This window comes from Salvia hispanica, chromosome 3 (assembly GCF_023119035.1).
Source record: "Salvia hispanica cultivar TCC Black 2014 chromosome 3, UniMelb_Shisp_WGS_1.0, whole genome shotgun sequence".
NCBI classification, from domain to species: Eukaryota; Viridiplantae; Streptophyta; class Magnoliopsida; order Lamiales; family Lamiaceae; genus Salvia; species Salvia hispanica.
In genome coordinates this window covers 25,908,929-25,922,555 of record NC_062967.1, presented here as the reverse complement: position 1 = coordinate 25,922,555, position 13,627 = coordinate 25,908,929, and the positions used below count along the sequence as shown (strand labels likewise).

At 35.2% G+C, this 13,627-nt stretch overlaps 1 protein-coding gene across 2 annotated transcripts; it reads left to right on the top strand.

The window, feature by feature from the left end:
- The first annotated feature begins 3,886 nt into the window (after positions 1-3,886).
- LOC125216748 (agamous-like MADS-box protein AGL65) lies at positions 3,887-6,673 on the top strand. Of its 2 annotated transcripts, none has more exons than XM_048118515.1 (12): positions 3,887-3,952; positions 4,093-4,125; positions 4,260-4,445; positions 4,633-4,692; positions 4,787-4,805; positions 4,883-4,947; positions 5,037-5,052; positions 5,134-5,195; positions 5,318-5,414; positions 5,552-5,778; positions 5,875-6,256; positions 6,355-6,673. In XM_048118515.1, exons 3-12 carry the CDS (start codon positions 4,261-4,263, stop codon positions 6,364-6,366), a joined length of 1,125 nt encoding a protein of 374 aa, XP_047974472.1. In that variant the 5' UTR covers positions 3,887-3,952; positions 4,093-4,125; position 4,260; the 3' UTR covers positions 6,367-6,673. The 2 variants fall into 2 exon arrangements, with proteins under 2 accessions (XP_047974472.1, XP_047974471.1); XM_048118514.1 differs by having other exon boundaries at positions 5,318-5,459.
- Positions 6,674-13,627: the final 6,954 nt, after the last annotated feature.

Here is a 13,627-nt window from a genome sequence, read left to right as displayed (position 1 = left end):
AATTTCAGTAGAGTAGACAATTGGAGTAATAAATCAAGAATGCTCTTTGTCGCATTTTGCTTTCTCCATATAAGAAAACCGTAGTTCTCTTTTTTACATGAAAAAAACCATGGCACATTTATTTATCATGAAAAAATATTGGGAGATATGATTCATGGAAATAGAAATATGATTCTTATAAATTAGTATTTATCATTTGAATAAAAAATGTTAAGTAAACTTTTCCAATTCAAAACTTATAATATTGATTGGTTATATTAAAGGGTTTTTGGCTTTTTAAACCAAAACCTTTCCCCGAATTCCGGTTTTTCCCATGAACTATGAGATTTGTTTTTAAAACCACGAACTTTCATTTCGTTAGGATTTTCCCCTGGCGGGTCAACGACGAAACCCGGGTTGTCTACATGTCAATTTTAATCCTATTTGTCACTAAATTCATTACTTGGATACTATTTGGCACAATAATACATACAATCACAATTATTACATAACAAATGACAACTTTTGAATAAACAAAGCACAATTTTAACATTTTGAATTATGCTATTCGGGTCGGAAATGTGCTATTCGGGTCGGGTTGGGAAAATCCTAACGAAATGAAAGTTCGTGGTTTTAAAAACAAATCTCATAGTTCATGGGAAAAACCAGAATTCGGGAAAAGATTTTGGTTTAAAAAGCCAAAAACCCTAAATTAAATTATAAATTGATATAGAGTAAAGACCAAAACTGTGTCTGAACAAATGTCTATTTTATGATTTTGGTCCTATACTTTATCTTTTGAATTTTTGCATCCTTAACATTTCAACTCGGATCACAATTGGTCCTACACTAACAATTCCGTCAATTTTTAAACGGTTCTAACCCGATTTTGACCGATTTTTAAACGGTTTTAACCCGAATGGGACTGTTAAAACCATTGATAAGGTTAATTTCATGCATTGGTTATAGGGATAAATTTTGTGATTTCCTGGGTCTAACAAGGTTTTGTAAGCCAGGTGTGTAGAGAAATCGTCAGCCCCAGGAAGAAGACGAAGATTGCCTGGAAAAAGAAGCTGGCGAGAAAAATGAGCGGAAGAAGGAAGAGTTACTAGACTGAGGAACATCCAATTGGAGGGCAAAATGGGAATCACAAGAATAGTCTAGAAGCTCTGCCTCCTATAAATAAGAGCACGTGATCAACATGAAGATATCTCTAATTCCATTTTCGGCTCTTAGCTTAGTTTTTCCACTTTTCTCTACACACACTTGAGGGGAATCATTCTGGGGAGTTCACGTTTCAGATTTGGTTGTGGTGTAACACCGTCTCTACGGAGGCGAAGATTCAATTGTTTACTGCTTTTCTGTTTACATTCCGTATTTCCCCGAGTCTTCGTTGTTCGAAGCTCGGATGTGCTTTGTTATTGTCCCGTTGGATATTTCGTATTTTGCTATGGAGATTTCTATTTTGGTTTCAGTTATGGTATTATCTTTTTATTCGTTTGCTTTGGTGGATATTGTTGGTTGATTTGAGTTTGGAGTTTGAATTGCATGGAGATTTGTAGTTGATCGGTTGAATCTAGTTAAATCTGTGAAGATCGTAGATGGAAATGGTGTTTGATTGTTGTGGATGGCTTGGATCCGGAGTGGATGAAGCATCCAACGTATAGATCTGTCGCATTTGCATGGTTATGATGTTTTGAATTCTATTTTCGTGCTTGCCTCGTCTAGTAGTCATGGATCTGTGTTAGTTTTAGTCGTTCTTTGTGTCCATCGGTTTAATTTCGTCTGTCCTGTTTTGATCTTTGTTTGCTATGTTTTTCGCCGGTTGTTTCGTGATAAAAGTTAGAGAAGATGATGTCGCTGTTAGTTAATCCTTAGGTTAGTTAATTTGCAGCTTTTCCAGTCGTACTATGCCGTTTTAGGAAATGGTCCCCACGTTTCTCTTTTCCCTTGTCTAGGTTAGCTTAGGAAGTTGTTTACCCAGTCAAGTAGTCATTTCAAATACTTTTAGTCATTATGCATGTCCCTGCCTAGATCTAGCTGTTAGAGTAGAATATTTCATTTACCAAGTCTAGGAATTAAATCTCAACCCCGAAAATTGCGTGGCAGCAGCCAAAAATAGTTTCCAGGTCTTTGAACATGTTTACTTGCACATCTGTCTCTGTGGATTCGATCCCTGGTTTCCTGTACTAACTTTTTTTAGCTATAGCGGGTTGAGGGTTTTGAAGGGCGAAGGAAGTGATTGTGTGCCCAACGACAGGTTACCCAAGGATTCTCTGAGTTCCTAGACCCGGTGTCAAGTGGATTCTCTGGATCGGAAAATTTAATTTTAAACACACCTCGCTGACTCTTCGACCACTCTTCAACCATCAAAATCGGGTTAAAACAGTTTAAAATTTGACGGAATTATTAGTGTAGGACCAATTGTGATTCGAGTTGAAATGTTCAGGATGCAAAAATTCAAAAGATAAAGTATAGGACCAAAATCGTAAGATGGGCATATGTTCAAGACCAGTTTTGGCATTTACTCATTGATATAACAATAATTAGATCTAGCACTGGGAACTCGGTCGGACCGACATCACGATTAACCGAGACCAAAAGTAACCGAGATAGAAGCACCGGAACCGAAACCGAATTGGCCTCGGTTCGGTTCGGTTCCTAACTGAATAGGGTCGATTTGGTTCCAGTTAATCGAACCGGAACCGAACTTTAAAAAAAATAAATTATGCGGTTCATTATCGATCCTTGGACATTGCATACGAAACATTCTCACCCTAGCCACCACTTGCAATACATTGCAATTTTGGTTTTTCAATTTGTAGAAAGAATATGTACATCGTGTTTTGAATCTGAGTTTATAATTCATATTTTATAATTGACAATACCAATTTGTGGGAATAAATCGATCTCGACATTAAATTATAATCAACTAAAATTAGATAATAGTTATTGATAATAGTTAGTAGTAAATTACGGAATCTTAGTCTAACTTAAGTTTTCAATCTTATAAAAACATAAATGTAAATTATTATATTTTTAATTAATTCTAATATGATTAAATGAATTTTGATCAACTCAGATTTTAAGCAGCTATGTCAATACGGTATTGTACTAATCTTTTATAAAAATGAATAAAAGAAAAAGATTAGTTTTTAATAAAAATAATTATATAAACATGAAATTAATCGGTTCTCTCGGTTCTAACCGATCGGAACCGAACTGAACCGATAACCGATCGATGCCTTGCTGCCGGAATCGAACCGATTTTCGGTCATCGGTTAACCGAGATTCAACATTTTCGGTTCGGTCATCGGTTAACCGAATAACCGATGACCGAATTCCGAGACCTAAGTAGATCGTACTACAACGTAAACTGTGATTCATAATTTCAAAAATGACATTAAAATTAACTTAATAAAGTTATTAATCAATAACATAATAAAAATAATAATATGTAATACGGTGTGCCACTATAGAATTTATATTAGAAGATTTTTATGATCGTGATTGGGCCATAATATATATTTGTTGTGTTCATATAATGTCAAATGGGCCATCAAGTAAAAAAAAACTACTAGTATTTGGGCAGACTACACATCTTTGGACAGTGAAATCAGCCCAAATTCTTGGTACTCGGGTAGTAATTTTAGTATTCAATATTCACAGTAAATTTCCCTCAATTTATAAACAAAACATTAATTTTGTATTCTTTCCTTGGTTTTATAATAAAAAATAAAAAAGATTAGGTCCGTACGCGCATCTAGTGAAGGCAGGTTCGGTTATCGTTTTAACTGCCGAAATCATAGTACAACCTGTTGTCTGCTTCTCCTTCTCCTTAGACTTCTCCCTCTTTCTCTCTCTCATTGCATCCCTCCCTTCAAATCATTCACTCCTCCTCCTTCCCCTGTTTTCCCCTTTTTTATTTTCCTCAACCATTACAGCTTGCATCATTCGGATATTCCATTTTTAGGTCATTTTTCCATTTGCATTTTTCTGCATAATGTTTCCCTAATGCCACCAATGCCGAAATGGGGATGAGACTGTCTCACACTGCCCTCTATATTTTGATTTGTTTCTTTATTTTCTGATCCTTTATTTGTGAATATACAGGATTTGCACTTGTGTGGAGGATTGTGCATCAAGGTGCTTGCTTCTTTTTATGTACTATTAGGAAACATTGCTTTTTTATAATCTCAAATGTGTGATTTTGATTCTCACAATGTGAAACTCATGTAATGTTAATCTCCATTTTGATGTTTTTTACTTATTGGTTGTAGGATGGGAAGGGTAAAGCTGAAGATTCAGAGATTAGAGACTCTGAATAGCCGGCAGGTTACGTATGGAAAACGAAGGGCTGGAATCTTGAAAAAAGCCCAAGAAATTTCTGTTTTATGTGACATTCCCATTGTACTTATCATGTTCTCTCCATCTGGGAAGCCATCTATATTCTGCGGCCAACGAAGGTATTACATCTTTAAACGAGGTTATCATTCGTTTATTCTGTAACAAGGTTGATGTAGAATAATAAGATCTTGTAGTATTTGAGACTGCATGTTTTTAGACAATCAGGAACCTGCTGCTTCTTGTGTACATTCCATCGAACTGGCTTTAGCATGGCCATTTCGTGATTCGTCTTCTTTTTGGTTTCAGCAACATCGATGAAATGATAGCAAAATACGCGCAGCTTACACCAAAAGAGAGGGCAAAGAGGTACTGATAATTGTTGCACATGGTTATCTGTCAATTCTTTTATAGGCCTATCATAATAACTCGGTTTCGTTTCCTTCTTCTTAAATTCAAACAGGAGGTTGGAGAGCCTTGAAGTAAGTATTATACGAACCATGCATGTTTAGCTTTATGTTGTTCTTGAAATGTAAGTGAAGATGTTATGATGTGATAGACTTTAAAAAGAAACTTTAAGAAGCTTGACCAAGATGTTGATATAGAAGAGTTTCTTGATACAAGGTAAACTATTTCCTCTGTGGACAATTTTAACTGCTTAAGCCCTATGTATTTTCTGATATTTTTTTCGTTTTCTGATTTTCGTTTGGCAGTACTCCGTCTATTGAGGTACACTCGCTAGCCATAAGCCATATGAGAGTTGAGTTGATTCAACTCTTGAAATGCCTAATGTGTTCTAATACTTGTTAGGAAATGCAAAACCGAGTAATGTCTCTTCGACTTCAACTCGATGAAGCACGTGAAAGAGTAAGGTAAAAAATCATGATTCAAATCAATGTCTATGATTTTCATTCTAAGCTGTCATGATCTAGATAACAAGTTGGCTCTTTGTTGAATTGCTTGTAGATATTTGAAGTGTTTCATTTGTATTCAGATGGTGGAGTAATCCAGACACTATTGAAGACGTCGAACACCTGAATCAGATGGAAGATTCTCTCCGGGAATCGCTGAACAGGACTCAAGCAACTAAGGTACCTAAGTATGTTCAAGAAGTTGAAGCTCCATCAAAACACAAGGTCAAATAGAGTCGAAAAAGTAGACGCTAACGCAAAGCATGTAGGCGAACTGTGATGAATATAAGCTCACTGATATCATTTTCCTTCAACAGGAGAAGTTTTTTAAGGAACCACTCATTCAGTTTGATTGCACAAGCCAAGTGTGTGGAGACTTTGGCAGAGTTTACGAGCAAGAACTTCCCAAACCGCAGTTCCCAAACACCATGCCTTTTCCCTTAGCCACAACCAGTGATCGGGACTGCGCGAACCAGTCGTGGCTTCCTGGTGGAGAGGCTCAACACATGATGCTACCGGGGGAGCCCCAATTCTTGGGAAGCCGGTAACCTTATCTTTGTTTTATCACACTTGTTTTTTCACATAAGTCCATGTTTATAGACTTATCTTGATGTAACTTCACTTAAATTTGTGTAACCAGAGATATGGAATGCTCGAGAGATGCATCCTTCCCGACCTGCTCGGGCTACTTTGCTGATGTGAAAGAGCAGGAGCTTGAGAATTCAAGACAGATGAAAACTGAAAGACTAGAAGAGGGCTTGACAGTTGATGATTACACATATTCTGCTAACTTGAGGCTTCCTCTAAGCGATCAATATCCCTATAATTCGTTTGGAAATATAAGTTTTCCGGACTTGATGGAGACCGGAAAGGATGCAAACTTTCAACTGAGTAGCTTGGACTACCAGATAAACGGGAATTTCGACCTTCCAAGATCTGTCTGCAACAACTTCCCACCTAGTTTGGTTCCTGCAGCTGGCTCGTGCGCCATTTCCATGCTAAACGATCACTCTTATCCTCAGGTGAGGACGTCTCGACTTTGTGATGTGTAAGAAAATTTCAAATTGTGACTAACTAATTAGCTAGCTAACTTGATGCAAACACTTGTGATTTTTTGCAGCCTCCAAACTGATCTAGTGGCTCACTCGAAGTCTGGTTCGTACACAGCTTGCTCGAGTTTGCTGGAGTTGAGAAACTATATACATAATACATGTAGCTGAGTTCATCAAGCAAAGAGGATTATGAACAAGTTGGTGCATAGAGAATTTTGGTTTAGTTTTGTAGGAATGCAGAGATAAGGAAGGTGCATGTGTTTGTGGAGTTTTTTCATTGATGATGAGTGAGAATGAGATAAATGTAGCACTATGTATCAAATTTTAGACATATACAGCTTAAATTTCAGACAAAATCCACCTCACCCCATATATTAAATCCTTAAGTCTTGATTTTAGCTCTTGAATGTCTGTTTGATTGTGTTGTGCCATGGGTCTGAAAGGTCCTTTTCCGGTGACGTTGTGCTGGATGATGAACGCCAAGAAGGCCTTTCATCATCGAAAATCTCGATATATTGAAAATTTCTAATTCCCAAATATATCTCGTAGGATGACTTTCGAAAATTGATTAACAGATGGATTCATTAAAATTACTATAATTCTTAAAGTAAATGTGTGATACATGCTTGATTTTTATAGGCAAAACACATTCTACTTTGATTGTTTATTTCAATAGATCCTTATACAATTTTTTCGTTTCAGTAAGTCCTTGTACTTTTATATTCGATATATTTCAATCCTTATTTAACGAAACCGTTAAACTTTTCCGTTATAAAATAACGCATCATATATTAATTATTTGAATATATTCCACCTAATATTCTAGTTAGAAAATATAAACAAAACATAAATAAAAAAAAAAGATAAAAACAAAAAACAAAAAGACTAAAGAATTCTAAACGAAATGAATATTGGGAACAAGAAATTTCGTAAGAGAAATAATTATTACGGCTAATTTATTCAAAGAATGTTCAAGTGTAGGTAGGGTTATGGTAAATTATCAATTCTTTTGTAAAAATATGGTGGAGATTATATGCGTACGTTATATTGTTAATCAAATATTTAGTTCCAATGATATATAAATCTGGAATTCTTTTTACCATGGAATTCTAAGTTTTTTCTCGTTTTTATCTCTTTCTTCATGTTAATGACAGTCGCAGAATTGACCGTCAACCTAGGGCTGCTCCGGCTCCGACCTCACGCTATGGATGCTTCGTCGACATGGAAGAGAGAAGAGAAAGAGAATTAGAAGAATAAGGGGGAGGTGAAATAGTTTCACTAAAGAGAATAAGCTTCTTGAAAAAATGAAAAAGAAGAGAAGAGAGGATAATGGAGAAGAAGTCTCTAATTTTGATTAGTAAACATAAATTATGTAAACAAAATGTAAACATAAATTATAACCACAAACATTAATTTGATATATATGTATATGCACACACCTAAAAAAATTTACTAATAAATTGAAGATTAATTATTACCTCAGAGATAGAATCAACTTCAATTAAGAGGAACATTATTTGGAGTTGGTTAGCGGATGCAACATGGCATTTTAGTAAGGAACTCATTAAGCAATTCCGGAAAAAAATCATCTTCAAAATAGAGTTCAGTAAGCTTCGGTGTATTGCTAAGTTGCACGGAGCATCCACGGCTCAAGCTATACAACGTCAAAGAAATGAGGCTAATAGCATCACGGATCACAATGGAGTCAACTCTGAACTCAGACAAGTACAAATGCTTCAGTTTATAGTGTGGCCAACAATTGAGACATTTTTCAACTCTACGGGATAACCCAATTTCAAGGATTCAAGAGCAGTGCAATTGGAGAGCAAAAGCTCGAAGTCTTGATCAGTCATTCTAGCGTTAGATAGTTGCAAATCTCTAAGGCATTCAAATCCATTATTCGTTTTTGGAAGTCTAAGAAATAGGCCCTCGTAATCAATATCATGGTAACTACTTAAATGAATTGTTTCGGCTTTCTTAGATAGGGAAAACTCGAACCACTTCTCAAAATTGCCACCTGCATTCGTGCTCAATTTGAACTCTTTAATCCAAGTGCCTCTGTGTGAATTCAAGACATGGTCAACTAATTTTGAGTAAGTTGAATCCGGATCATCCCAACATTTATATATGGAGAAATTGAGATGAGTGACGTAGGTGTGTATTAGAAATGGGCCACTCACCCCTTAAAAGGCCTCATAAGGGGGAGGTTAACACGCCCCCTCATGTGTGGGCCGGAATGACACATCGGACTTCCACATCACATGGGTAGGCAAGAGAAGAGACAAAGAGATAAACCATCATCGACTTGGGCCCTGCTCTTATACCATATTAGAAATGGGCCACTCATCCCTTAAAAGGCATCATAAGGGGAGGGTTATCCACACTTATATAGAGAAGCTAGGACCATCACCAAACCGATGTGGGACAAGGGTTTGGAGAATTTAACAGTGTGGAGATGTCACCAAGATTTTGAAAATATACAAGTAGAAGTAGCTTCTTGGAGCGTGAGTCGACATATTATAGATATCAGAGTATCACTAGCTAGGCAAGTTGCTAATTCAATCTTCATCCACCATCTTCAAATCACATATTATAATTACTTTGTGTATCAATATCACTAGACATGAGTATAAATCTTCATCAATTGATTCATCTAAAGATCATGCATAACATAAGCAGTGTAATCTACATCAAAAATTGAAATATCACCCTTTTTTTTTATAGTTTTACTAAATTTGGGCCGAGCTTTAGAAATTGTTGGGATTTAAAGCAATCTCAACTATTTAAGTCTATTGATTTGAATAGATTTATTTCTCTTTGATACTGAATGAATTTATACGCGTTGGTTCACTAAAATAAGGGAGGTAAACATGCTTACAATGGAAAGAATAATTCAACTAAATTAACACATATTCAATAAGGTAAAATATTATGTATGATCTCCTGTGATATTCTGTGCAATCTTCTGCTCCCTCCGTTCCATAGTAATAGGGGCGTTTTTCCATTTCCGTCCATTCCATAGTAATAGAGTCATTTCCTTTTTTTAGTAACAGTCAACACATTTTACTCTCTCTTACTTTTTTCTTTCTTCATCTCTCTACCTTTTCCATTTTCCACTTTATTTTCTCTTTACTTAACTCACCTAACACAATTTTTCTTAATCTCCGTGCCGAAAAGTTTTGCCTCCATTACTATGGAACGGAGGGAGTACTTTATTCAACACTCCTCTTCTAGTTATATAACACGATTTTCAAATTCCCGATACTTAACTTACGCAAGAACATCTAGAAAATTCTTCGTGCGCACTACCTTCTTCATTCTTCTTCTTTGTTTAAGTATATACTACCAATCTATTTTGGCTATGAATCAATAGCAACGCAACAGCGGAACAATAAATTTAAAGGAAGGTATGAAAAATTATTAATAATAAATATAAATAATACAAATAATGTCGAAACAATTGCTGCATTTTGAAATAAAACAAGTTAACAATATTTTGAAAGTATGCTAGTACAAGTCGCTTCTTGAAGGGTCAGTCAAGAGATAATATATCAGAATATCTCTCGCTTCTTGAAGGGTCAGTCGAGAGATTATATATCAGAATATCTCTCAGTAATTTGCTTATTCTATCCTTTTCAAAAATAACACAAAATGATATCACTAGAGATATGTATAAATCTTCATCTAAACCAAATCTCTGTAATAGCATTTCACAAATTCAGTTTTAGTGTTTCTACTTCTACTATAACACATTTCCTCTTGGAAAACTGAATTAGCTTGATTAAGAAAGGAAACAATTTGAAAAATTGAAGGTCTGAAAAAAGTATTAAAAATAAATAGTACAGTAACAATTTCAAAACTGTAGTTGCATTTTGAAATAAACAAGGAGTAGAAAACACACTACAACAGTTACATAGTAACTAAAATACTAGCAGATGTAATATGTCGAAAATCACGGCGTGCACGAGCTAATGCCTCTTCATCAGTAGCCACCACAGTCACTTTTTTAAGAGATCTAGCATTATCAATTAGATATAAACTGAAAGCCAACTGTGATGGAGTACCCGAATATCGTGTTATTTCCAAATACTCCGGAGGCAACTCGCATCTAGGTCCATCATATGTTTTTAACATGTTTCTTTTATGAGGCCGCGGCATAGGTGGTAGCTGCAACACAAATTATAAACATGAGTCAAATTAATGTAATGACTAATTAATACATCAACATTTATCATATACCCAAATTAATGCGTACCTGTATCACAAGTTTGTCTAAACAGCTACATGCTTCAACAGAACGAACCAAATTGGGTGACAAATTCAGCCAGGGACAATCAAATATTTCATAAATGCTCAACCGTAGATATTTTACATTTACCAGACCAACCCATGAAAAATTCTCAAACCTCTGCAAATTAAAATCACAAACATTAATATATATGTATATACACACACCTAAATAGATATAATAAATTGAAAGATAAATTATTACCTGAGACATGTTACTAATTTCAATTGAAAGGTGCATTATTTGGAGTTGGTCGCGCACGCAAGATGGCATTCCAGTAAGGAGCTTATAAAGCAATTTTAGAAAAATATCATCTCCAACATAGAGTCCAGTAAGGTTCGGAGTATTATTAATTTGCACGGAGCATTCACTGTGCAAGCCATACATCGTCAAAGAAACGAGGCTAATAGCATCACGAATCACAATGGAGTCAACTCTCGAGTAAGACAAGTCCAAATGCTTCAGTTTATTGTGGCCGACAATTGAGACATTTTTCATGTCGATAGGAAACTCAAATTTCAAGGATTCAAGAGCGATGCAATTGGAGAGCAAAAGCTCAAAATCTTGCTCGGTCATTCTAGAGTGATATAGATACAAATCTTTAAGGCATTCAAATCCATTATTTGTGTTTGGAAGTCTAAGAAATAGGGCCTTGTAATCAATACGATGGTAACCACGTAAATGAATTGATTCGGCTTTCTTAGACAGGGCAAACTCAAACCACCTCTCAAAATTGCGACCTTTAGACATTAACAAACTGAACTCTTTTATCTTAGTGCCTCTATGTGAATTCAAGACATGGTCGACCATTTTAGAGTAAATTGAGTCGGTGCCAACCCCATATCTATATCTTTGGAAAATGAGACTAGTGACGTAAGTATGGAGATACCGCCAACGAGTTGAAAGTATGCAAGTAGAAGTGGCTTCCTTGAGAGTGAGACGAGAGATTATAGATATCAGAAGATCGCTGGACAAGTTGCTGATTCTATCTTCATCCACCATCTACAATTCAAATATTATAATTACTCTGTCAATCGATATCACTAGACATGCGTATAAATCTTCATTAATTTTTTATTCATCAAAAGATGATAAAATATTAATTAAAAGATCTACATACATACAAAACTGAAACACTATCATACACTAATACATACCTTCAGAGCTGTAGATTATCCAATAAATAAAGGGAAAATAAGTGATACGGCGAAGCAACGGCGGAGGCAGCAGGAGACTTCCCGACGGCGAGCAGAAGACCTATTCCATTTCCACCCTATTCCTTTTCAGTATATTTTGGGACAACTCATACTACATTAATGCCGAGCATTTGTAATTGTTGGGATTTAAATTATTTAAAGGCCTGGGCTTGGTTTATTTCCTAGCGCTGGGTTTATTTTTATTTACAGATTGGGGTGACCTGATTGACATCCCTAAGTACTCCCTCCGTCCCACTTTAGCAGTCCCATTGATTTTTCTGTCATTTTTTTATAAAAATGATAAAAAAATAGTTAAAGTGGAGAAATGGTAAAGTAAGAAAGACAATAATGTAGATAAGATTGTTCTCTATATTATTCTCTCTCTTAATTTACCATTTCTCCTCTTTAACTATTTTTTATCATTTTTACAAAAAAGAGGGCAGAAAAGTCAATGAGATGCTAAAGCGGGACGGAGGGAATACTATTCAGCAATGATTTCAGTTATTTAATACAAATGTGTTACAAGTATATCTTGTAATTTAGTTTTAAGAAATATATATATATATATATATATATATATATATATATATATATATATATATATATATATATATATATAGGGATGTGATCATATCCATAAGTGAAATTCTGTCAAAAATCAAAGCAAATCTCAACCATTGGATCCTGTAATGTAACCGTTAGATTAATGCCACGTGTCACCTAATAATGTAGATCGTGTAGTCTAATAATGTAGCTCGGCTAATAATGTAACACGTTGTAGTCTAATAATGTAGATTGTGCAGTCTAATAATGTAGCCTAGTTAATAATGTAACGCTTTTAGTGTAATAATGTATCTCGGGTATTATGATCACAACCATCGAATCTGAGGATCCAAGGGCTGAGATTTGCTTTGATTTTTGACCGAATTTGCCTTATGGACCATAGTGCGCCCCTATATATATATAGAGAGAGAGAGAGTTGTGATCAATGTCGAACCAATTTTAAAGACCGAACTAGAGACCAAATCTAGGCCATTAGATCTAGTTTTTTTGAAGAGATGTGCTGCTGCGAAAAATTTTTCTGCTTCATTACTAGTCCATTTTACTTCATTGTATAGGTTTATTACTTCATTCTGTACCTAATACCTTGAACCTACAACATGTTTTTACTTGCTTCCAGTAGGTTTTGAAATGATTCAACATATGTTTCATTCAAATTCATTGACGTGGGTTTTTGCTTGATTAACATTTAAAAATGCAATTTATTCAAGTGAGTTTATTACTTCATTCAGAAACGTTATTACTTCATTGGATAAGATTTTTACTTCATTCCAGTAGGACTTCAAATGCTTCTACACATACTTCATTCCAATAATTTATTACATTATTCCATGTGTTTATTAAACCAATATTAGTGCCATGGCGGTGGTGATAGATATTGTAGAGAGAAAGAACGGCACGCGACGGCGAAACCACATTTACGTACTGGAATGAAGTAAAAACCTACTGGAATGAAGTAAAAACCTACTAGAATGAAGTAAAAACCTACTAGAATGAAGTAATATATTCTGGAACGAAGTTAAATCTTCGTAACATGTTAGTATGACTTATTTACCTTCGGATGAATTAAAATAGGCTCGTGATGAAGGCGAAAATAATTTATAAATTTCTGTATCTTATCCATAAAAAAACTAGATCTAAAAGCCCTAATTTGGTAGGGTTCGGTGGTTCGGTCTTTAAGAGTGGATTTGTGGATAATGGGACTCTCTCTATATATATATATAGGGACGTGTTCAGATCAATAAGTGAAATTCTGTCAAAAATTAAAACAAATCTCAGTCATTGGATCTTGTAATG

Excerpts from the sequence above, each read along its gene's own strand:
- LOC125216748 (XM_048118514.1), top strand. The coding sequence starts at position 4,261 with ATGGGAAGGGTAAAGCTGAAGATTCAGAGATTAGAGACTCTGAATAGC. Across the intron at positions 4,446-4,632 it reads ATATTCTGCGGCCAACGAAG|CAACATCGATGAAATGATAG; the intron begins GTATTACATCTT and ends TTTTGGTTTCAG. Across the intron at positions 5,779-5,874 it reads CCCCAATTCTTGGGAAGCCG|AGATATGGAATGCTCGAGAG; the intron begins GTAACCTTATCT and ends TTGTGTAACCAG.